Source organism: Acomys minous (assembly GCF_964271855.1).
Source record: "Acomys minous genome assembly, chromosome: 3".
NCBI lineage: Eukaryota > Metazoa > Chordata > Mammalia > Rodentia > Muridae > Acomys > Acomys minous.
In genome coordinates, this window is record NC_140485.1 from 66,435,005 (window position 1) to 66,459,748 (window position 24,744).

The window sequence follows — 24,744 nt, forward strand, 5'->3', positions numbered from 1 at the left end:
GTGTGTGTATGCGTGCGTGCATGTGTGTGTTTGGCTTGCTTTCTTGAGACAGGGTTCTACTCTGTAGTCCAGGCTGAATCTGAAGTCACAGCATTTCTCCTACCTCAGCCTCCCAAAGCTGGCATTATGGGCACTACCACACTCATGATGTGTGTCCACTCTGGCTGCAGTACTGGATTGTTTAGAACGTCCCAAGTCATGTCCTTGAGGCGGAGAGTTGTAAAGTGACTAGAATCTCCAAACAGGGCTGGTGTCTGGTTTGGCTGGTCTATAGAAACTGGGTTCTTAGAACATCATTGAACATAGATTTGGTGCTGATTGGCTCTGTGTTGTGCTATCTGATGGAAAGTGTGTGGTGTGTGTGTGTGTGTGTGTGTGTGTGTGTGTGTGTGTATGCAGCGCCTGCTCGAAGTTCAGATGCACCTTCACGCTGCCTGTGCATCGTATGAACTCGAGCCCTGCAGACCCAAGCTAGAAAAATCAAAGCCCCGAAGGACTCAGACCTGCTTTTCCTCTGTTCTAAGTGAGACTGTGGGGCCTGGAGTGGGTGGGGACTTTTCTTCTGCCACTAGCCAGTTAGCAGCAGAGCAAGGCTGGCTTCGGTTTCCCGCCCTGTCAGCAGAGTTTCACTGTCACATGTTATGCTCCATGTCACCCCCACCTCCCGCCACCTGCTCCACAGAAGCTAATTACGTCTGGGAAATTAAGTTTGTTTTCTCTGCACAATACAGAAAAAAAATTTTTTTTAAAGTCTCCTTTTAGCTGGGCTGGGGAGATAGCTCAGTGAACAAGCATAAGGGCCTGAGTTCGGATCCCAGTGCCCATGTAAAAGAGCTGGGCATGGCTACACACTCCTGTAATCCCCGTGCTGTCAGGCAGAGACAGGAAGCTCCTTGGGGCTTGCTGGCCACCAGCTTAGTTCAAAAAGTTCAGTGAGAAACCCTGCCTCGAAGGGAATAAGCTTGAGAGCGAGGGAGCAAGGTACCTGACATCCTCCTCTGGTCTTGTGTGTGCCTAGATACGTGTGTGCACGTGCGCTCAGGCACACATGCACGCACACGCACTCCCCCCCCCCAGATGTGCCCCCTCCCCTTTTAGACGCCTTGTCCTTTCTTCTGTACTGAATCTTAGTAGTCATTGCTGCCTGGTGCAGAAGGACTTGTGCAGGCCACTGTTAGAATGGGCCATAGCCTCCTCCCCCAGCCCCAGGGCTGTAGACACTAACCTGTGGCTCCCTCCTGTCCCACAGCTGTGATTGTCCACATAGGATGGACCTCTGACGTGCTCTTAAGGGCTGTGGGTGCACATTTGGGAATTTTGATGGATGTCACTCACCCAGCCACCATTTCTACAGATGGTGCCCTCTGCCTCGTGGGTCAGGCAGTGACATTTGGAGGAGTGCTGTCGGTGTGCACCGCTGTCGGTGTGCCACTCGACTTTAATGGGAATGCATTCTTTTACTGAGGAATGCTGGCGGCCCTCTCTGTCGAAGGGCCCCGCCTTGTGCCAGCTCCCATTCAGGTGGCAGCGGCTCCGTGCTTCTCAGGAGAGTCGTCATGGCATCTCTGTCAGGGGAGAGACAGACTTGCTAATCAGTAGCTCATGCCACAATTACTTCACTAGAATTGGGAGACAAACAGGGTGCAGAGAGCAGGCACCCCTGGGAGGAGTGAGTTAGGTGTTCAAGCTCTATGCAAGCCCAGGGACAGTGACGTAACTTGTGGGTGTGGGCGAATAGAGCTGCTGGGGCTGAGGGAACAGCAACTGCAAAGTCCCAAGGCCAGAAGGAAGTGGGTGCTTTCCCCCCAAACCCCACTTTGCTAGGAACCTAGGGAGAGGAGAGGCTGAAGGAAGGTGGCCAGACAGACCCCAGCCATGTTGGCTAAAGTAAGGTAATTTGTCTCATAGAGACCGTGATGGGCAGCCCTTCGGGAGATCGCATCTGCAACGGGCACACCATCTGGGCATTCTGATGTCAGTTCAGCTATGATGGAGTACACTTCCTCTATGGTGGCCTGGAAGAGGTACACAGAGGCCAAGGGTCACCAGACTGTCCACCTCAGCTCCCCAGAGCAGAAGACCCCACTCTTTGTGGCTTTGCAGGACCCTGGGCCTGATTCTTTTATTTGTTCTCTTGGTCACTTCACAGATGTTTGTGGAGGCCTGTAAGTGGCAGGTACTTGCTGTGGTGGGTGCCAGGCAAATGAGGCTGACCCATCGTGGATGGGGAAACAAACCTCCGTGGAGCTTAGGTCTAGAACCATTAACTTCCACAAAGAGCCAGGGAGTAGATATTTTAACATTTGTGGCTTACACAGACCCTGCCAAAAACTCTTAAGCTCTTCTGTTCCCAATGAAGAGGCGAGCCCTAGGCCCTACGCAAATAACAGACATGGCCGCGTACCAATAAAACCTTATCTCAGCAGACAAAATGTGGGCCCTTGGGGTGTGGTTTGCCTGGCCCTGGCTTAGCAGGACTAGTTCACTAAGCACATATGTATCAGATGTGGTGCGATCTGGGTGGTGGGTGCAGTGGAGAGGTGGCAGGAGACGGGGCTGGAGATGATCTTTTGGAGGCTCTCTATGGAGGTGAAACAGACACATGGAGTAAGGGCAGCATTCCTAGGAAGATTCTGAAGGAAGAGGAGAGAGTTTGCTCAGGGGCTCTTGAGTGGGGACAGGTTGAAAAGTAGGTCTTTCTCTGAGCTGTTCGGGGGCGGGGGTGGGGCTGGGTACTGGGCACAGATGGAGTGGTGAGACAGGCTGGCGAGAGGGACAGACAGGCCCCACGATGACTAGTATCTAAAGGGTCAAAGGAAACACTGAAGGGAAGTTTCCATGATGGGCTTTGGTCAGAGGAGACCTAGGGAGACTGGGGACGGGTGGCTCAGGATTGACATGCTGTGTAGGGAACACGGACTCTGGAGCTGAGGACGTGAGGCCGACCCCGCCACAGATGGAGAAGTAGTAGTGGCTCGGCGTCGGTGTCGGTTAGTGAGGACCAGCGTTCCTTGGTGGCTCTGAGGAGATTCCCTAGTGAGGAATGTGAGGGGTCAAGCTTGGGGACCAAGTGACAGAATGAGGTGAAAGAGCAACATAATCTACTGTGCTGACACTCTTGTCAGTGGTGGGCCCTTGTGATGAGACGGGAGCAAGCCCACATGGCTGCTGCTGTTACAGAGGTATTTAGGTCACCTTATATCCCCTCCTGTTAGTGGTTTGAGGGCTCTATAGCCATGATCTTGACTTTTGGGGACCAAGGGGCTGCTTTGAAGGAGTTTCTGCGTTGGCTACTTCTGTTTCTTTGAGGACTTCTCCCCTCCTGGGCCACATCTATAAAGGGACATGAAGGAGCAGGGAATCCTGGTTCTAGAAAGCCTGCCATGTATGGGTGTGAACATATCACAGACTCCATGGATCCCAGACTCCATGGATCCCAGAGTCCATGTGGCGCCTCTGTGTCCTGTGGCCACATCATACATGTGAAACAATGAGGCCAACTGCAGCCCCAGAGACGTAGCAAATTCTAGTAACGGGGTTGTGGCCCACACTGACATGAAATAACCTCAGTCGGGAGAGAGGCTCAGAGTATAAGCTAGTAAGCCGGGGTAGTAAACTTCAGCTGTGGGTCTGTGGCGCTGTGAGCTAAGGGCGATATCAAATCTACTTTAACATCCTTTCGCTGTGTCTATGTATGTAGACATGTTGACACAGGTGTGCACCGTGTATATGGGTGTGCACACACATATGTATACATGCATATGGAGATCAGACGTTGAAGTTGGGTATCTTCCTCAAATTCCCTCCACCTTATTTTTATGACAGGGTCTCTCCCTGAATCCGTAGTTAGCTGATTTGGCTACACCAACTGGCCAATGAGCTCTGGGGGGTCCCTGTCTCTGCCTCCCCATTGCTGGTGTTAACAGAAGTGCTCTATCATGCCTGGCTTTTGTGCAGGCCCTGGGGATCAAACTCAGGGGCCTCATAATCACATGGCAGGACAAAGCATCTGTCCAGTCCCTAAAATTCATTTCTGAGGGGTGGTTTTAGGCCTCAGCTTGGAGGTTCCGAGGCCAGTTTGTCTTCCATAGATGGTGGCCAACACCTGCCGTTCTGGACTTTATTGAGGGAATTTGGGACAAAGAGGCTTCACTTTACTTGTGGCAAGCTCAGAGTTTGGTATGGTGGAGTATTAAAACCAACCAGTGACAGGAGGCCACGCCCAGCCATGACTGTGACTCTGCACCCCAGTTCTGTTTTAGAGGCTTAAAGACCCCCTCCCCCTTCTCTTTCCAGAAGAAACGAGCGCACATAAGGCCATCAGCTCACCCTCGGGACTCGCATACCCGGATGATGTCCTGGACTATGGCCTCAAGCCATGCAACCCCCTCGCCAGTCTCTCTGGCGAGCCCCATGGCCGGTTTGGAGAGCCGGATAGGATAGGGTTCCAGAACTTTCTGAGCCCGGCCAAGCCAGCAGGGGCTTCGGGCCCAAGCCCTCGGATCGAGATCACTCCATCCCACGAACTGATGCAGGCAGGGGGGGCCCTCCGAGGGAGAGACACCGGCCTGTCCCCCGAGCAGCCGGCCCTGGTCCTGGCCGGCGTCAGCCCGAGGTTCACGCTGCCCGTGCCTGGCTTCGAGGGCTACCGCGAGCCGCTTTGCTTGAGCCCCGCTAGCAGCGGCTCCTCTGCCAGCTTCATTTCTGACACCTTCTCCCCCTACACCTCGCCCTGCGTCTCACCCAATAACGCCGGGCCCGACGACCTGTGTCCCCAGTTTCAAAACATCCCTGCTCATTATTCCCCCAGAACCTCTCCAATAATGTCACCTCGAACCAGCCTCGCCGAGGACAGCTGCCTGGGCCGACACTCGCCCGTGCCCCGTCCGTCATCCCGCTCTTCCTCACCCGGTGCCAAGCGGAGGCATTCGTGCGCAGAGGCGTTGGTTGCCCCTCTGCCCACAGCCTCACCCCAGCGCTCCAGGAGCCCCTCGCCACAGCCCTCACCTCACGTGGCACCCCAGGACGACGGCATCCCCGCTGGGTACCCCCCCACGGCCGGCTCTACTGTTCTCATGGATGCCCTCAACAGCCTGGCCGCCGACTCGCCCTGCGGGATCCCCTCCAAGATATGGAAGACCAGTCCTGACCCGACTCCTGTGTCCACCGCTCCGTCCAAGGCGGGCTTGGCCCGCCACATCTACCCTGCCGTGGAGTTCCTGGGGCCGTGTGAGCAGGAGGAGAGAAGGAATTCAGCTCCCGAGTCCATCCTACTGGTACCACCCACCTGGCCCAAGCAGCTGGTGCCGGCCATCCCCATCTGCAGGTGAGTAGGGTTTTGAGAGCAGTTCTCAAGTGGACTCTAACAGGTGGTTTTCTTGTCGTTTACATGGAATTTAGTCACACAGATGACACTTACTAGCTGTGAGTACCTGGAAAGGATGTTCCCTTCCCCAAGGATGTTCACTTTCCTCATCTGTAGAATAGGTACTGTGGGTGTCTCTGATACAGCAGGTGGTTGTGACGGTGTTATTGCACAGTATGCATAATGGCTGTCCCCGAGGGGACATCATTTACTCCTTCACTCAGCAAGTACTTATAAAGTCCCTACTATGGGCTGGATTTCTTTACAGGAGCAGGTAGCTGTGAGCTGGCCAAACGGGCCAGTAAGCCTGCCTCTGTGGGGCAGTATTCAATGCCTGCTTCCTTGTTTTAAGAGGACCTGTGTGTGAGGGCATCTGTTGCCTGTCTGTGCACTGAGCTCGGTGATCAGGAGGCTCAAAGAACAATAAATTACCCTGCTCAATCCTCAACTAACTTAAGAACCAGGCAGGCGGAATCAATGAGTGCGGCTCACAGGGTAGAGGCTTTGGGATGTGTGAGGCCTGAGTGTGTGTCCTGGCTCTGTCATTCACTGCCTGCGTGCACACTGGCATTGTGCTGCCCTCCTGCTGTTGTGCCTGCGGCAGACATTAGTAAACAAGTATGATTCTTTCACTGAGCACACTTACGAGACTTCCCAGAGCAGACATCACTAATCAATAAGACCTCTTCCCCTACCCCAACCCCTGCACTAGTACAGAGCACATTTTTTGGGCCTTTGTTCATTTCCTGTGAGATGAGGATAATAACAGTAATTGTTTCATAGTGTCTTTTCTTCTTTAAGAACTAGGTAAAATGACACGTGTCAGAGTCCTGGCTTAGAGCCTGTGCAAAGTAAGAGCACAGGAGAGGAACAACTCTGTTACCCTGTTCTTACAGGGCCTCTTAGTCTCTGTCCCCATTGCTGTGCTAAAATCCCAGCAGATGCAACTTAAGGAAGAAAGGGTCTGTCTGTTCTGGCCCACGGATCCAGGGCACAGCCCATCATGGGACCCCAGCCTAGGGAATGGTGCCTCTCACTGTGGGTGACTCCCCCCACGAGTGGCACATCTCCCAGGTGAATGCAGAGATTAAGTTGATGGTTATGATGAACCAGCACTCTGGAGCTCCCCTGGGAGACCTCTAGGAAGGACCTCTTTCCTCACAGGCCTTGTGCCAGGAGATTGAACTCACGGTAGAATGACAAGAGTGACATTGGTAACCACCATTGTCCAGGCTGTGTGCCTGCAGTACTGTGTAGCATCCTGCTCTGTCCTCATGTCAACCTGGCTTATGATTATTTGGCATTATATAAAAAAGAAATCTCATTTGGATGCTGAGGGGAAAGGTGAGTGAGGGGTTCATGTGCTGGCCTCTCCTCTCTGCCCTGTCTGGCAGAAGAAGCACAGGAGGTCACTGTCACACGCTGTCACCATCCCCCCCTGTGCTACCCACACACGGAAACTCTCACCTGATTAAGCACTGCGTTGAATTGAGTGGGTGAAGCCTGGCTGAGCCTGTCAGCACCTCACAGGCTACTCTGAGTGGGAAAGGATACGCTTGGTGGATGGTTGGTCTCGGCCGTATGCGAAAACCAGGATGTGCCACAGGATGTACTGCCTCAGAGAACCTTGTACTGTGTACATCTTTGAGACGACACTGCTTATCTGCCCACTCATCCACCTATTCATCCATCCATTTACCGACCCATCTCACCCATTCATCAATCCATCTAGCTAGCCACCCACCCATCCACCCATCCAACCATCTAGTATGAATGTGTACACGTGGTGTGTATGTACACATGTTGTATGTGTGCTTCTGTACATATGACATGTATGTATGTGCCCATGTACATGCGTTTGTGGTATGTCTCTGTGTTATATGTGTATGTATATGTCCTTGTACATGTGTCTGGTGTGGGTGTCTGTGTATGTGCATCTGTATGTGAGCCTGCAGCTGTATTTATAAAAATGTGTGTGGTGTGTGTATATGTGTGTCCCTATATATGAGTGGGGTGTGTGTGTGTGCATGTACATGTGTGTGGTGTGAATATACATGTGTGTGGTGTGTGCGTGTACATGTGTGCACATGAGTGTGTGTGTATGTGTGTATATGGATGTGTGTGGTGTATGTATGGATGTGTGTGCCTATATCCATGCATGTGCATTTTCCAAGGAAAGCTATTAGTGCTAATAGTTGTCGGTTACCTCGATGCTAAGCTCCTCATAGGCCTCCAGTATGCCCACTTCACAACTGAGGAAACTGGGACCTAGAGAGTTGCAGGCATCTGTTCAGAGTCACAGGGGAGCGGTGTTAGGGCAGGGACCTGCACTTGATTATGAAGCTCTAGTCATGATATTGATTGTCCCTTTGCACTTCATGTGGCTTCATGTGCTCTGGCTCCTCCATCCCAAGCTAGATTCCTCTCTGTGCTTCTAGAACCCTCCACTCAGTTAGTGATCATGAGTGGACCTGAGCTCACTCCCAAAGGCACTGCTCATCGAGATGATCGGATATAGAGACTCAGGTATCACCTGGTCTCTGCCGTACGACTGTGGGAGACTGTGCCTAAAAGAGGTGAAGGATTTAAGTCCACGGTGAGGTAGTGACATACTCCCAGCTTCCTCTGAAGTGTCCTGCACTCACCTTTGCCCTCTGGAAAAGGAAGCGTTCAGGCAGAGGGGCGTTTTGAGAGGTCAAGGTTGGGTTCTTCACAGTTCCTAGAGGAGAAACCATTACAGGCGTGGAGACATACAGGAACCAGCACATGATGGAATGAGTTTCATCCTCCCAGCTACACTGGCTTCACCGGGATGAGGAGGAAAGTAAAGGGAGGAGCTCTGCCTTGTGAAGAGCTCTCACTATCACTTCTGAGCGATCGATGGCCCCTCAACACTCAGCATTTCACTCTTCTACCTCTGGGCAAAAGTTTCCAGAAAGGGGGCCGTTTACATTTAGTGTACAGACAGGCCGGTTTGGTTTTGCATCCTCATGACCAGGACTTTTCTTCCCACAGCATTCCCGTGACTGCATCCCTCCCTCCGCTAGAGTGGCCGCTCTCTAATCAGTCAGGTTCCTATGAGCTGCGGATCGAGGTCCAGCCCAAGCCGCACCACCGGGCCCACTATGAGACCGAGGGCAGCCGGGGTGCTGTCAAAGCCCCAACGGGAGGCCACCCTGTGGTGCAGGTATGGACTCACGTTCTCTTACTTCTGTGTCCTGCCCTCGGCAGCAGGAGATTCACTCCACATTGCCGCCCCTTGTGAGATGGCAGACATCTCAGCTTCTTACTCCTTGGAGGCAAGAGAAGGCTGAGACGCTGTGTGTTGAGAGCTGACTGGGGAAGTCTCCAGGGCAGGGTGGAGAAACACGATGTTCATGTGGAAGATGGTCCTGCTTTTATTTCTTTTTCTTTCTTCTTTTTTTTTTTTTAATCAGGCTGGCCTCAAACTCACAGAGATCCACCTGCCTCTGCCTCCCCAAGTGCTACTTTTTCTTTATGATGGAAAGATCGCTAGAATTTGGCAGAGCTGTTAGAACTGTGAGCATTTCTGCTTGCTTTTTCTAATTGACATCCTTTATGGCTGGGGCTTGAGAGTAAACCTGAGATTTGTACAATTAAGTAAGAGGTGTGATTTGTCCACCCCCCCCACCACTTCTAAAATAATTGAATTGAAACATTCTTCAATTTGTATGATCTGGTTAACTAGGAAGTATTGACAGATATTTAGGTTCTGCTGTGTGAACCCAACACAGCTCGATTAGCCAGACTCTCCTAAACATTTAAGTTACTGTTTATTTGTATCTATCTTACGGTGGAACTATTATGTCGTAGGGACCTGGTCATTGTGTTCATAAGCATCCTAGAGGGGGATTGTGAGTTCCAGGCCAGCCAAGGCTATATGGGGGGGGGGGGAGGGGAAGAGGAAAAAAAGAAAAAGAAAGAAAACCCATAGAAATTTCAAAGCAGGAATATAAACCCCTAAACCCTAAAATTCTCCCTAAGTGTACTGGGCGTGTGCCTCTTGTTAGGACTCTTGACTGCGATCAAAGCACGTGCTACACAGGTGTGACAAAGCCATTTTGAAACCTGTTGTTCTGTACAATTAGTACATGTCAAGGGGGAGGGGAGGCACGGGCTGCTCTCTGACCTGGCCGTCCTAGAACCAGTTTCTTCTGTTCATAGACCTTGAGCCTCACCTCCCCCTTTCCTATGTGTCTTGTGGCTGTGACTGTTGCCCTGACATTGGAGTTGACATACAGGGAGCGTAGGCTAGATTTTGCTGTCTTCCTCTAACAGTGGTCAGTCAGCCCAAGTACTGGCTGGCCACCTTGAGCATGTGTCCCCTGATTGTACAACTGGTTGGTCAAGAGGCATCTGTGGGAAGCCTCGGTTGCTTCTCACTACGGGCAATGCACCCTGGGCAGGTCTGTTCCTGGTGGATCTAGGTAAGCACTGGCTTTGGACCCTAAGTGGCTAGGGAGATACTGACCATGGCTTGACCCCAAGGCCTGACCTCTGGCCATTGGTAGGTCAGCTTCACTCTGCTGAGCTGGAAAGTGCCACTCTCACTTTATTTGCAGCCTCTTAAGTCCCCTGCTGTCCCCATGTCCTCTGAGCTCACACAGCCCCTGGCCGCCTCTTCCCTGACTTGACTTCCTTGGATTTCAGCGGTAGCAGCCAGGGAGGCTGTTGGCTCAGGGAGGCTCCATGCTGTTTGAGCTCCACTCCCAGGCCTCCAGGGGATACCTTGTGGGCCTTGTAGGCCTCCGTGCCCTCAGGACCACAGTCAGTAATGTGCTGTCATCTCCCACAGTCATTGGCCTTGTGACCTTTGTGTCTTATTTGGAGTCTCTGTGACAGGAGGGCTACTTGGTTACCAGCCATTTTAACACACCTCAAGACTACTTTCTGGGGGAAAAAAAGTCTGTTATTATTGACAAGGCTTCGTTGTTTGAGGAGGGGACCCTGGCCTGCAGGTTGCTGGGAGATGGGTCCTGACGGAGGAGCTCCCTAAAGGCAGATGAGGAGAAAGGGACCATAAGAGACAGCTTGTAGGTATTGAATGCCTGATGCCCAAAGAGTAGCCAAGGCCCATGAATGGCCTTGCATAGTCCACCCAGCACTGGATTCATTTGTGATGCTTTCCTACATCTGTGCCATCTGCGGGACTTGGCTTTGAATATGAGAAGAGTTGTGGCTCTTTTGTGAGGTGGGGGTGGGGCAGGGGTGGGCCTGGAGGGTAGTGGAAGAGTGAAGACTCGAACCTTAAACCTTCAGACTGAAAGTCTGATGCCTTACAGATTGAGCTATCCCCACTCTTTTTTGTTTGTTTGTTTGTTTGTTTGTTTGTTTTTGTTCCCGGAGCTTCAGGCATGTAAAACAGAGGAATGAATTCGGATGGGGCAGAGGCTAATGAAAGTCTCTCAGGAAGGAGCTGGGACTGAAGACACAGGACCCTGGGTGAGGCAGGGCTCAGCTTGTGCCCAGGAGCCCAGGAGGCAGAGCACTTGAGATGAACAGAAAGAGGCTGGTGTAACTAGAATGTGAAGGGCCGGGGCAGGCGGGGCCCAGGCCATGGTGTGGGGGGCTAGGGTCAGGGGCATAGACCAGGAAGAGGACACAGGACACTCAGGCTCTCATTGTCCGTGTGGAGTAAGAGCTGAGGGGAGGAAGGGCCTGGGAGACTCCTTCAGAGGGCTCTGTGCATTTTGGCGCCTGAGCCGTTTTCATTCACTGGTCCTTTGATGCATAGTTATTGAGTACCTGCTGTGGACCAGGCACAGTTCTGGGTTCTGAGTATGACAGGAACCCAGCAGCCAGAATCGTGCGATGGTGAGCAGCTCGGAAGCATTTGCCACACATGGGACCCTGTCCCATCTTTATTAAGGTGAGGTCTCAAACCTTATTCAAGGTCCTTGGTGTTTAAGGACAGAGCTCTAGTTGCTTCAGCGCCTTGCTTGTCATCCACACATCCTGGGCAGCTCAGCCTGACTTCCCTCTCACAGAGACAGCCAGTGACCGTGCCTCCTGTCTCTTCTCTCTCTTCACATCACCTCCTGGCCTGGCTCTGACCCTCTTGTAGCCCACTGGAGCCCAAACCTACCTCCCCCGAGGCGTCTGACTGGCTCTGGCCAGAGGACCATGCCACCACTGAGGACAGTTGACTGAGGCTTGTGGCTGGGAAGCCATGTGAAGATCTGGGCTCAGGAGATCAAGAGAGAGACAAAGGATGCCCGGGCCTGAGTGGAGGGATCCTGCTGCTCTTCCTGGATCGCAGAGGGCTGCACTCCAGCTCTCAGTGGGGCTTTGCACTATTCATCCAAGGTTGAGCCATGGAAAGTTCCAGAAGGAGAGTGGGCTGGATGTCAAGCCCAGAGGAAGACTATCCCTCTGCACCCACGGTTCATGTCCCTCTTTGGGCCTGTGACTTTGTAATGTGAGTTTTCAGAGGCTGTAGTCTGTTCATTTTCTTCAAAAGACACTAGGTGGATTAGTATTTAAAACTTTATTGAATAGAGTATACTTACTGGGAAATGAAATATGGGACACCCCGTGTTTTTAGCATGGGGAGCAGATTTTAAATAGGGAGCTATGTGACTGGGGATGTGGTTCCTTGTGATGTCTTTGGTAGATGGCTCGCCTCGCAGGCATGAAGCCCTGGGCCCCATCCTCAGCCACTGCATAAACGGAGGGTGGCGTTGCACACCTGTAATCCCAGCACACCTGTGGGATCTGGGTTCACAAATTCTGGAGGAAGCATGGGGCTCTCTCAGGACTTCGTCACAGATGGCTGTCCCCTCACATCAGGCCACAGGTCTCAGCTTTCTGAGCCACGAGCAGTTGCCAAGCCCCTGTGGCTTCTGTTAGGAGACTGGGGAAGTCAGCAGGCTTCCTGTATCTGGTCTGCTGGAGGCCTCCAGGATCATCTGTTGAATTTCAGCCTGTCACTCACTCTGAAGCTGTGCAGAAGGGAGAAAAGCCAGCTGAGTTCCCCTTCCTGGTGAGGTTAGGGAACAGCGCCCCTCAGGCAGTCTCACTCACGTGTGTGTGGTCTTCTCTCCGATAAGTTTGTGAGCTCAGGGCTTCCCGCTTCCTTTTTAGATGTGTGACAGGAAGTGGGTCTTGCTGATGGTCATTTGTCAGGGGGGTGGAACTGGTGTGCTGTCATCTGTGGAGGTGTAGGGGTAAGGGGGTGGGGGATAAGGTGGGCTCAGATGGGAGAGGGAGGGGAGTGGGTGGCCTCCCCTGGCTCAGACTTCAGAAGGGGAGGAGTCTGGGGGAGGGCGTGCCCTGAGGTGGCTGGAGAGCATTTGTTCATACATTCCCTAATCTCTGTTCCCACAGAGATGACCCAGTGACAGACCTGATAAAAAGTAAAAGGTGCTGGTGAGAGGGCTTAGCAGCACACATGCGTCCCATGGCATGTTTTCCTGGTTGGGCTAACTGTAGCTGAGACCGTCTGTCTGTGTAAGGGGACATCATCCTGTCTATCCATATGCAGACTCTTCTTTATTTTCTGTGGTTGTGGGAGGCACCTTGTATGTGACTTGATTCAGCCCCCCCTTTTTTTCCAGAAGATAAAGATGGGGAAAGGTAGGATGGGGCAGCATGTGAACACGGAGGCCCTGTTAGGAGAAGCTGCCTCAGAGTCCTGCCCTCTGTCTCTCCTCATTACCTGTCCCCCTTGTGGCATTACTAGTTTGATCAAAACGTTATCGATCCCTCAGCCCAAGCCAATGGCATCAGTGAGCCGCCTGTGGCTATGTGACCTGCCTGGGGGTTGCTGTAGTTGTGGTGACCTTAGGATGACACATTTAAAGTGAGCAGAAGAGGTGGGGTGTGTGTGTGTGTGGTAAAGCAGTGTCCAGCTGCAGACACCAAGGTGATGGGACTCTCTGTGGGCTCAGCTCCTCCCCCAAAAACACCCAGGAGAAGAAGGCTGTGCTTCGAGCCTCTCTCAGAAGACAAAGTATCCCCAGTAAGCCTCGGTGAGGAGAGAGACATTCTCTTCGGGTCTAGGCAGAGCATAAAGGCTTCCAGAACACGTTGGAGAAGCCATTGTTCCCCAGAGGGAGTGACTTCTTGGGCTCTCTCTGAGCCTGTGTGTCATCTTGAGAGTGACACTCACAGTGAGCTTTCTTCAGTGACCTATTTAGTCTGCAGTGACACCCTGGAGCATAGGTGGTAGGATTACTATGCTCATTTTACAGGCAACAAAACTGGGGCACAGCACTGAGGCAATGCGCCTGATGTCACCCAGGCTGCGGAGATTGCTGAGTGTGGGTGGTCAGAAACCAGGGCCTGTGCTGTTAACCGGGAGAAGAAAGGGAGCAGTGTGTGTGGGGGACGAGGGATGCGGCTCTTGCTGGCTCTGGGGCACTGGGTGTAACTTATGGGGGGCAGCCTTTATCTTTTGGACTTGTTTTTTCTCATCACGTCTATTGGTATGTGGGGCCGGGGTATAACTGGGTGTTAGGGTGCTTGCTTGGAGGAGGCCCTTCGCTTCTAGGTACCACACGCACACACACAAATGGACGAAGGCTGGAAGATGGCTCGTTGGCGGAGTGTTTGCTACATGACTATGTAGACCTGAATTGCATCTCCAGGGCCCACAGGGAAACGGGGTAGCTGTGCATGCTTGCAGTCCCAGTGCCAGAGCCAGGGATGCAGAGACGGGAGGGTCCCTGAGGCTTGCTGGACAGGCAGACTAGTGGAAACTATGAGCCTCAGATTCAGGGAGGCAGGACAGTGGACACGGCTGGGCCCCTCTGAGCACGGCTGGCCCCTCTGTGTCTGGCTGTCTCTGAGGGCATACAGGATCAGATTCCACCATCACGAGGACGAGAGACTCAGTCCCAATTTATAGATGTAGCAAGAAGCGAAGGGAACTTGAAACCGAAGCCAAGAAGCCTAGAGCCCGGCCTTGGCTCTGACTTGGCTTTTGTCAGCCTCTTTACCTGTCCATCCACAGGGTGTCTGCTGCTCCCACATGGCTCTGAAATGACCTAGGCACAGAAGAGAAACATGGGACAGTGTCTGGCCACTTGGAGTTCCAGTTGTGGGGCTGATATGAGTGACTTGGGACAGATTTCAGGAAGGTTTTCCTGCAGCAGCTTACAGGGTGCCCTGCTGGCCATGGTAGTGGGCAGTGGACAGGGAGTTGCGTGTCAGGCTTTGTCTTTGTCTTGCCCATGTGGAACCCCTGGGAAACCTGTGGGAAAAGAGCCTCTGGCTAAGCAGTCCTTCAAAAGAGTGGCCATTGGCGGCGAAGATGGCTCAGTAGTAAGAAAAAAAACACTTGTCTTCAGATACAAAGAGTGAGTTCAAATCCCTAGCACCCAGGTAAAATGCTGGGGGGCAGCTGTGCATGCCTGTAGCCTCAGTGTTGGGGAACAGGGACAGAAGGACACTGAGAGCCTGCTGGCCAGCCAGCTAGATCCATGAGCTTCAATTCTGTGAGGCGTCGTCTCAGGACAGTAAGGTAGAGTGATGGAGAACAGCTGATGTCCTGCTGTGGCCTTTCCATGCATACACATGGGAGTGTGTACACCCAAACACTCAGGTACATACAGCACATGTGCACATGCACACTTTTGCATGCACATACACAAACAGGCAGAGAGACACAGAGAGAGACAGAGACAACACACACAGAGGTAGAGACAGACACACAGACACACACACACACACAGTCAGAGAGACAGAGAGAGAGACACACACATACAGACTGGCAGAGAGACAAAGATGACACACACACACACACACACACACACACACACACACAGAAACAGGGACAGAGAGAGACATAGACACACACAGAGGCATAGACAGACACACAGAGAGAGACACACAGACAGGCAGAGAGACAAAGATCACACACACACGCAGAGACAGAGACAGGGGACAGAGAGACACAGACAGACACACACACACATAGAGGCAGAGACAGACAGAGAGACAGGGATACAGACTGACACCCCCCCCACACACACACACAGAGACAAAGAGGGGCGGGATGGTGACCCTATCTGCAGATCTAGCTCCCTTGTCCTCAGATGGCCTTTGTGAGCCTCCAGATGCTCTGTGGCTTTAGTGGGTGTGGGGCTGAGGCCTGGGCTAACCCTGCAGCAGTTGCTAATGGTGCCACGAATGAGGCTCCAAGCTGACTTGGGTGGCGCCAGCTCTGTCAACAACTCTTATTACTGGACAGTGAGGTTGGGTGGGTCGGTGGGAGCGATGGCTTCTCAGGGGTTCTGGGACAGTCACAGATGTCAAAGATGCTCCCTTTGAGCTCCTGGCGGACCCTAGCTGGCTTATGTCTAGGCGCTGGCTCAGGCAGGATTGCTATCTCTTCTCTGTTACTAAGGAAATCAGTGGAGCTTGGAGGGACTTCCCCATGGAGAATCTTATCAGGAATAGCATGCCGAGCCAGGGCCTCGCCTTCACCAGCAAGCACCCTGTCCACGCTGTACCCTGCCATTGGCTCTGTTGACAGGTGAGGATGCAGGAGCTCATAGGAGTTGTGCTCTCTCTGGTGACACTGATCTCCTTGGGGTGACACTAACACTGTCTTACGGGGTCCCTGCAGAGATTAAATGACTTAGCACAGCACAGTACAGGAGCATGTAGCCACCTTGCTGTGTTCCTCAGTTTCCCTCTGTGGCCTCCTGTGAGGATAAAGCTACTAGTGCTGGCTCCCACATGGCAACTTAGAGTTCTCGCCCCACCCTATGCTGGGATACATGTGATTCTGTGGTGACACGGATGTGACAGACCTGTACTAAGGTTGTGCTCTATAGTACCTCTGCGGTGACCTTGCTCTCAAAAGGTGGTGTGACACTGCCGCTACCATCCCAGGCTTCAGATATGAATCCAACCTCGGGAGGTCAGGGCATGTGGCTCCTCAACTTGGAGACCTGAATTTAGGATCGAATCTTGCCTGTTGGGCACCTTGGCTCTAGGTGGTCCCCAAGCCCAGTGTGTAGAGTGAGAAGGGATTGTGATCCTGCACACATGGGCATAAGCACACACACAGAAATGGTATGTTCCGTAGGTAACCACACATACGTGTGCATGTATCCGTAAGCCTATCTGAGATTCCTCTATAATAGTAGACATGTGTGCACACACATAAATGTCTTCTATATAATCATGCACATATGTGTACACACACATGCTTCTTTGCCCTCCTGCTTTGTTGGTGTGGAGCTTGAACCTGGAGCCTCCAGTGTGGTTAGCAGGTGTATTGTCATTGAACTCTGTCCTAGACCTCATCTTTTCTTGCATGCAGGAAAACACGAAGGATTGCAGGGTACCCATCCTAATTGGTGGGGGCTGCTGGCATCTCTCTTCCACATGCCTGTCTTTGCGCATGCCTTCCTGGGCTTAGCTCCTGGGTCTCTGCTTTGCCCCAGCTTTATTGGGGTAGCTGATGACACTGTGGGGAGGAGATGGCCTTTGACCAGTAAAGCTGGCCCATTGCTCAAGGACCTTCCCCTGTGAAGATGGATACAAGTCTTTTGGTGTTTCTAGGCAGGACTTGAAGACACAGGGAGGTTAAGTAACATGCCTAAGGTCACACAGGAAGTGGGCGAGCCACAAGTTGAACCCTGAGCGGTCTAGCTCGGAGGCCTGGCAGCCTAACTTCTTGGGCTATGACGGAAAAAAAAAAAAAAGAAAGAAAGAAATCTGTAAAGCTGTAGGAATAATTTTCCAGATGGCTCCTAGGGCTTTAGTGTTTGAAAAGTTCAGTTAAGAAACGAGTCCATTCCCAATCCTTCTTTGTCCTTGCCAGGTTTTTGGGGGTGCAGGCTGGATGGAGAGTGCTATCTCCCTGTGATGCTTCCTTCCCTGCCTGGCCAGAGGCTGCTCCCTAGTGTGGGCAGGTGTTGTAGTTAGGCTTGCTGTAATAAAGCACAGGCAGAACCCACCCTGCTTGGAATGTGTGTGTGGTTATCTCATTTTGGGATTATAGCCCATCACTGAGGGAAGTCAGGGCAGGAACGTGGAGGCAGGAACTGAAGCAGAGGCTGTGGAGGCTCGCTGCTTCCTAGCTCAGCTGCTTCCTGGCTCGCTCCCTGTGCCTTGCTCAGACCTCTCTCTTCCACAACTCAGGACTACCCGCACCGTGGTGACATCACACAGAATGACCTGGGCCATCCCATATCAATCATCAATCAAAGTGTCCCGTAGACAAAAAATGCCCAGAGCCTAATCTGATGGGGGCATTTTCTCAAGCGTCCCTCTTGCCAAGTGTGTCTAGGTTCCCACCAGGTTGACACAAAACAACCAGTACAATGGGACAACACTGGACCTCAGGGCAATGCAGGCTCCTGGATCTTGGTGGCCGGGGTGCTCCCAGTATTTCTAGGTCTTGAAAAAGAACACGGGGAGTCTACACAGCCTGTGCTTGGCCCTGAAATTCCGCCCTCTCTAACGGTATGCTGTCCCAAGTTCAAATGGTAACCACGGACCTGTGCCTCAACACATGTGGGGCTCGCCTGTATCTGTGGTGTGACCAGAACTGCATACTATGGTGTGACGAGAACCACATACTATGGTGTGAGGAGAGGCAGGCGCCTTGTGGCCTCAGTTTCCCCAACAGCTAGGTGGAGAGAATGAGCCTAGCTTTGCACAGGGCTGAGCACAGGTCACTCTGGTTCCTTTAGGGGAGGAACTGCATGGCCATGGTGAGAATCTAAGTCCTGAGTATGCTGCACAGGATAGAGCCGCCCTGCCCCCCCCCCGTGACCCCCTGTTCCCCTCCCCCTTCCAGCCCCCCCACCCCCACAACCTGGGTGGCTGCCTCCTCTGCCAGAGGCCTGACTGCCACCTTCTAGACCATCTGTTTGTGCTGTCTAAAGGACCCAGCTGGAAGCTGGGAAGTTTTACATCCCTCATGACTCCTGGGCCGCCGCTGGAATCCCATATTTCCATCTGATAGTCATGGTAAAGCCATGCATGCCACCCAGTGAAGGCCGTCTTGAAAACCTACATCATTAGCGTCCAGGAAACCTCGCCTCTGCCTTTCCCCAAGCCGAGCCATGTCAGCTGAGGCATCGGTAGGGCACCTGTTCTACCACACATCCGCTCACCTCTCTTTTGTCCATCAGAAAATGGCACAGGGATATGGGGTTACCAGAGGATAGCGTGTGGGTGCAGTGTAGCAACTCGCCACTGTGCAGGGCAAGGGCTGTTTTCTTGGCAGCTTCCGCTACTTAGTGAGTGGTGATTAGGTCCTGGGCATGGCCCCAGCCCTGTGCTGGATGCTCCCTGTGCCCACAATGGGTGGGGCTCAGGCATGCTCTGAGAATGTGGTGGAGACATGGGCTGCTAAGAGAGAGCCCATGGCCCCAAGTGCTCATGTGCGTGTCAGAGCATGAGGTATAGTCCCTCACTTGCCTTTCCAAATACAGTTGTTTTGACACGTAGTGATGCCTCCTTGTTGACAAAAAAAAAAAAAAAGAAAAAAGAAAAAAAAAAAAGAGAGAGATCTGTTGTGGCTTTGGTATAGTTTTGACATGGGTGAGTCCTAGTGACAGAGACGTGTGACCTGCAGAGCCTGAAGGATGTCTGATCTTGTCTGGGCAGGACAAAGGGATAGAGAGGACAGATTGAATAGACCTTCACTTCTGATGGAAGGACATGCACAGCACACAGTCCAATGTGTGTGTGTGGGGGGGGGGGAGTGAAAAGAAAAGAAAAAAGCGGGGGAGGGGCGACTAAGGGCTTGTGAAGATGCTACTTGGCAACTTCCTGCCAGTGATATTTAGGTAGAATTGGAGTATGGGGAGGGAGTCATTGATGCCACCGTCTTGAGAGAAAGTACTGTAGCAAAGGAAAGAGTCAATGCCAAGGCTGAGGACACTGCTTGCCTGGTGTCCACCTTGGACATCGGCATAGAGGTCGGAACCTGTCAGGGCTGACTTGGGGGTTTTGGTTTCTACGTGAGTTTTGCTGTGACGTAGCAAAACTCAGAGATTTCTTTTTCTTTATAAGACGCCGGAAGAGCAAAGTCTCCAGAAGCCCAAGGAACTCTTCAGTGAAGTGTTAAGACAATTCTCTGGTAGGCAGCCCAGCAGTGACCATGTTGTGTCATTACTTAAGCGGGCACATACCATGCATGTAGATGAGGGAGGGACCCAGTCCCTCAGCATTTGCAGCATTTGCTTAGCTACCCTGCAGCTTCAACATCATCACCCAACAACCTGCAGGTATCGGATGCAGAGATGGCGACACGCGCCCGCCCCGTTCCTTGTCTGTAGCATGGAGTGGCTTCCTCTGCCGGCAGCTACCCTTCCCCCCCCCCCCCCATCACCAGCTGCGCTTGTGTGTTACTTCTTTACAGCATGCCCTTCCTTCTGTCCACCGTCCTGCTCCCGTCCACCCATCATCCCCTCCACTTGTCACACGGTAGGCGTTTAATCAGCTGTGTCAACTACAGACAAAGTGAGGGTCCCCGTTGCTTCTTTGGGGCTCTCAGAAGCCCCACTTGCCTCGGCCTCTCAGATGCGCCATGCCCTAAGTGTTGGGCGATAGGCATGCGAGGATGGCCTGCCCGCCCCTTGGTGGCTTTCCTCTGCTTAAGGAAACAGAGGAAGGAAGCAGCGATGACTCACAGGGGGCTCTTCAGTTCACCAGGCCATAGGCAGGCTTTTCAGGGCCCACATCTCCGTGGCCCAGGGTGCCCCGGGCTGGCCTGAGGCTAACAGAAGTCGTGACTTCATGGGGGTGAGCACAAGTTAGTTTTATAAAATGAAGAAGACGGAAGAGAACCTTCTTTTTCACTTTCCTTTTTTAATCGAAAAGTATGCTGTGGGTGTTCCCTTGCGGTTCGCCGTCAAAGAGAGCATTGTCTTTGAGCTCTGAGTTCCCCTTGGGGCTTCGATGTTGCGTGTGGCTAACTTTAACTTTGAACTAATGCTTTTAGGGCTGGGCTTGGGTTGGGGGTCCCAGGCCTGGCTCTGAACAAGGGAGCAGGCTTGTTCATTGTGCCAAGTGAGCAAGCTGCCCCATCTCGTCTTTCCTTCCTGTTCTGAGGTGTCCTCTCCTCCCCAGCCCCCCTCTTTTCCTCTGTGAGCACAGGGCAGAGTGAGTTGAAGCTGGACACAGTGACCGTCCCTAGGGGCCATGGCTGTGAGCTGATGAGCAGGGACCAGGAAGCAGGATGAGGCCTAGGGCAGGGGTTTTCAGCAGGAATCTTGGGGAGGAAAAACTACAGACTCATATTGCGGTGGCATGGTTGGTGTGTTCAACCTGGATCCAGTATGTGGGAGGCTGAGGCAGGAGGATTGCTGTGAGTTTGAAGCTAGCCTGGGTTATATAGTGATCTTGTAATTAAAAAAACAAAACAAAACAAAACAAACAAACAAAAAACAAAAAGAAACAAAAAGAAAGAAAAGTCTGAGTGATCCCAAAGCATCTCTGGACATGTGCATGCCATCTTGGCCGAGGCTGTGTTCTCCACTGCCTTTTCTTTTTGGAGAGGTTGCCAGCGTTCTTGTTAAGGGCAAGGTACACAACCTTAGACCCTGGGCGTGGAATTGGTTTGTAGAATGCCGCGTCTTAGGAAGTGTAACAGCCAGAGGTGGGCTGCAGCGATGTTTCTCGGTGGGAGACTCTATCCTACCTCAAACTCTAGCCAAGCTGCAGAGGCCAGTGATGCTGCCCTCCCTCTCTCTCTGCGGCCTTCCCATCTCTGGCCAAGGTTGGGCAGTAACATTCATTTAGTCAGACAGGCGTTTGCCAAGGGGTCAGTACCCACAGGGGGCTTGCGAGTTGCTTGAGGCAGAGATGGGGCGAGTGAGGTCACATGGGTAGTTTAGTGAAAAAGAGCAGCAGAGGGGATGGCTCTGCCAGGGAAAAGAAAATGTCCAAACTGAGCCATGGCAGTAACAATGTCCGCATTTGCCTTGGACAGCTGGGTTGCTCCTTGCTGGGTGCCTCGGGCAGCTCCCTTGGCCTCTCTGGGCTATGGTAGAAATGAGGTGTCTAGCATAGGGCTGGCTTGTCCTGGACTTGAAGGGGCTGGTGGCCTGAGGCCAGGGCGCACTGAGGGATGTTGATGGTTTGTCAGGGGTTTAAGTTGATGATAGATAGTCCTGGGGATGAGGATAACTGAGTCCTTGGAGCACTCTTCAGGAGCCATCCCTGCTGGTCCTCCCCACGGTCCACAAGGCAGGGTCTGTTATCCTCCTGTACTGAGGCCGGTGGCGTGATGGATGTTTCCCAGTCTTACGCATCTCAGGCCCGACAGCATCAGCAGCCAGAGGTAGTGTGTCCCGAGTCCACTCTGAGCTTCCTCCTACCATCCAGGACAGTGGGGGGGAGATTCTTGCTTGGGGACCTGGGGTCAGCACAGGTGACAGAGTAGTGTCCTGTCCCTGATACTCTGTCCTCTGCAGAAACAGCCTGGACAGCCTTCTGGTTGATGGTGGCATTGGATGATGGTGACCATGGCTCTGGCAGTGGGGCATCCTCATGGGATGGAGAGCTCTCAGAGTGGCCTTTTGTCCCCAAGAGGACATGAGAAATACCACATTCCCCCTTAAGGACAACTTAGATCCCCATCTGCAAAGCTAAAGCCATCTCTCCGAATTATTGCCCGTTTCACATCTCTGGCATGACTGATGCCACCAACTCTCATCCTAAGTTCACAGTGGCCCATAGGGAGTGAGAGTGGTAATGCAGGAGACGTAGAAGAACACTTACAGGGGGCCGGTTGTACCCTGGTATTAGTTCCGCAAGCCGTGTCTACACAGACGCACTGAGTCATGGCCACCCTGTGAACAGTATGCGCCTTCTCAGCTGACTCAGCTGACTCTTCTGACACACGGCCCAGGCATCTGTGTGATGGCCCAGGCCTGCAGCTTATGCCCCTGTTTTGCAGTTGGGATTTGCACGTAGTAGGGTGGGCTCTGCTCCCACTAGGTTCTCTTGTGGTCTCAAGGTGACAAAGCTGGGGCCCAGAGGAGTTAAGTGACTAGAGAAATCGTGTGGGTTACCAGAGGCTCAGCAATCCACACCCCCACTGTGACCAGAACGCCAGGGTGCAGACTCCTGCATGGGTGCTCTGATGCCGTGCTTATGAGGCACTGTGGAGGATGGAGATGTGGGGGACATGAAAGGCACTCCCCCGGCCTTGACAGGCGGCTGACAATGCGGATGCCACTTGGAGCCAGTTGAAAGCAAGCCTCCTCAGGAAGTGGATCGCCCTCTGGCCAGGCGCTTCCTCCCTGCGTTTGCCTTGCGTGTGAATGAGTTTAAAGCTCAAGCGAGCAAGCCCTGGCCTTGCCCTGGGTGCCGCTGCTTCTCGCGGTGCCTTTGAAACCCTCTGCTGCCCAGGCCCCTTATCTTGGCCCGTGGCTGGTTCCAGGCCGGAAAAGGGAAAAGGGAAATTCGGGGAGAGGAAGGCCCTGTTGCTGGCTTTGTGTTTGGTTCTCGTTAACAGGGGCCTGGCCTGGTTCAGTTGTTTGTTTTCCCACTTTTCAGCGAGAAGGGTGATGGATGACTGTGTCTCCCGGCCTTGCCACATGCCAGGGCTCACTCACGCACAGGCACCCACTCATTGGGCAGAGATGTCCCAGGCTCGGGGCTGAGGACCAATCCACAGGTCTGTGTCTGCACAGGGGGATGAGTGAGGAGAATAGAGCCAGGCTGGGGCTCCTGGGGGCGGGGGGTGGGGACTATAAGGAGCACTGGCCCAGGCGATTTGATAAACACCTTGGTAGCCGCCTTTCTGTTCTTTTCAGATAGAATCTTGTGCTACAGCTCAGGCTGGGCCTTGAACTTACAGCAATCCTCCTGTCTCTGCTCTTCCGCCCCAGGACTGGAGTTGCAGATAAGAGTCACCATGTCTGGCTTATGTTTGCTTCCTCGCCCCCTGTTGCCCCCCACCACCACCTTTTTTTGTCAAGTGCTGTGTTGTGGTCTTCTCCCGCCTGAGGACAGGAACCCCTAGATGGGCAGAGCGGGGGTGTTTACAACATGGCAGTGGGCACGGCCGGCCTAAGAAGACGCATGTGATGCTCACGTGGCTGATGGAGAAAGGATCAGGCTGTAGTAGGTCCCTCCCACGTGGTCCACGAGGAGGCACGAGGAGGCTGATGATGTCATCAGAGGCAAGAGTGGCAGCCATGTCCCCCTTCCTGCTCCACAGGCAGGGGAATGACTCTTACTTGGAAACAAGCCCCATGGGAATGGGCAAGCTCTTTCACCTCTCAGCCCTTGCTCTGCCCCATCCCCCAGTGTGTACCCCCACGGACACACCCTGCAGTAGGGAAGGCGCCAGGCAGATAGACAGCCTGAGAGGAATGTCACCACCAATTTCTGAAAAGTGTGCTAACTGTTCTGGGCGAGGGGGGGGGTGTGTGTGTCTCACCTAGCACTTCTTTACCCCTCCTCCCAGTCCGTGATGGGCTCTTGTCCCCTCATCTTGTCCCCTTGAGCAGTCACAGGTCAGTCTAGCTTTCTGCATAGGCTTGCTGAGCACCCAGAGTGAGGTGCAAGCGGGCAGGTTTCTTAACTCTCTTGGTGATGATCCACTGGCCTCTAGGACAGTGGCTTTCCACTGTGTGTAGCTCCCACTGCTGCAGCTCCACAGCCCCAGACACATTCGAAATTGCAGCACCTTCCCAGATGGATATCCAACTTGGTGTTCTGCAGACTGGGTAGAGCCGATGTTAGCTAATGCGTCAGTCAACGTTTTTACCCATCATAATCAATGGCACACTTATCATTGCTTTAGAGTTACTTGTTTGCATATTTTGTGCACACGTGCATATGTATATATGTTTGTGGGAGTGCACAAATGCCTCATGTGTGGAGGGCAGAGGACAGTTTATAGGAGATAGCTCTCTCCTTCTACCATGTGGGTTCTGGGGATTGAACTCAAGTCTTCAGACTTGGCTGCAAGCTCCTTTACTTGGTGGGCCATCTCACTGGCCCTGGCACCTATTTTGTGAACACCTTTGTTTTGTGACGGATCATCCAGTTCCCAGCAGTGGCAGGGGGTTCCTGTTGAAATAATTTCTGCAAGTAAAGATATGAAATTAATGTTAAATATTAAATAATTAATAGACCAGTAAAAGACCAAATCATGGCTGGAGATTGACTGACATCTGGAGATCGAGGTCCTGGCTGTTTGTGGGTGAACTTTGACCCTGCTGTCAAGGTAACAGTCACTGAAAGGGCTATGGAGCTAAGCTTGTCTGGGCCAGAGCCTGGTTGTTGTCTTCATAGTTGTGTGGCCTTGAGCAAATTGTTCCCCCATCTCTGTGCTTCTCTCTCTTCTCATGTAAATTAATAATGTCCCTTTTGGGGGTTCCTGTAGGGACCCAGTGAGTTGACAGAAGGTGTCTTTACTAGGCCCTGGGTAT

At 52.7% G+C, this 24,744-nt stretch overlaps 1 protein-coding gene across 7 annotated transcripts in view; it reads left to right on the forward strand.

Moving 5' to 3' along the window:
* The window catches only part of NFATC2 (nuclear factor of activated T cells 2), a 133,366-nt gene that overhangs the window by 30,432 nt on the left and 78,190 nt on the right, over window positions 1-24,744 (forward strand). For 6 of the 7 annotated variants that reach the window (XM_084777932.1, XM_084777931.1, XM_084777935.1 and 3 more), the window contains exons 2-3: window positions 4,297-5,326; window positions 8,381-8,552. In XM_084777932.1, coding sequence (XP_084634058.1) covers window positions 4,297-5,326; window positions 8,381-8,552 — 1,202 coding nt within the window. The remainder of the gene's footprint in view (window positions 1-4,296; window positions 5,327-8,380; window positions 8,553-24,744) is intronic. The other variant, XM_084777933.1, reaches the window with a different exon arrangement.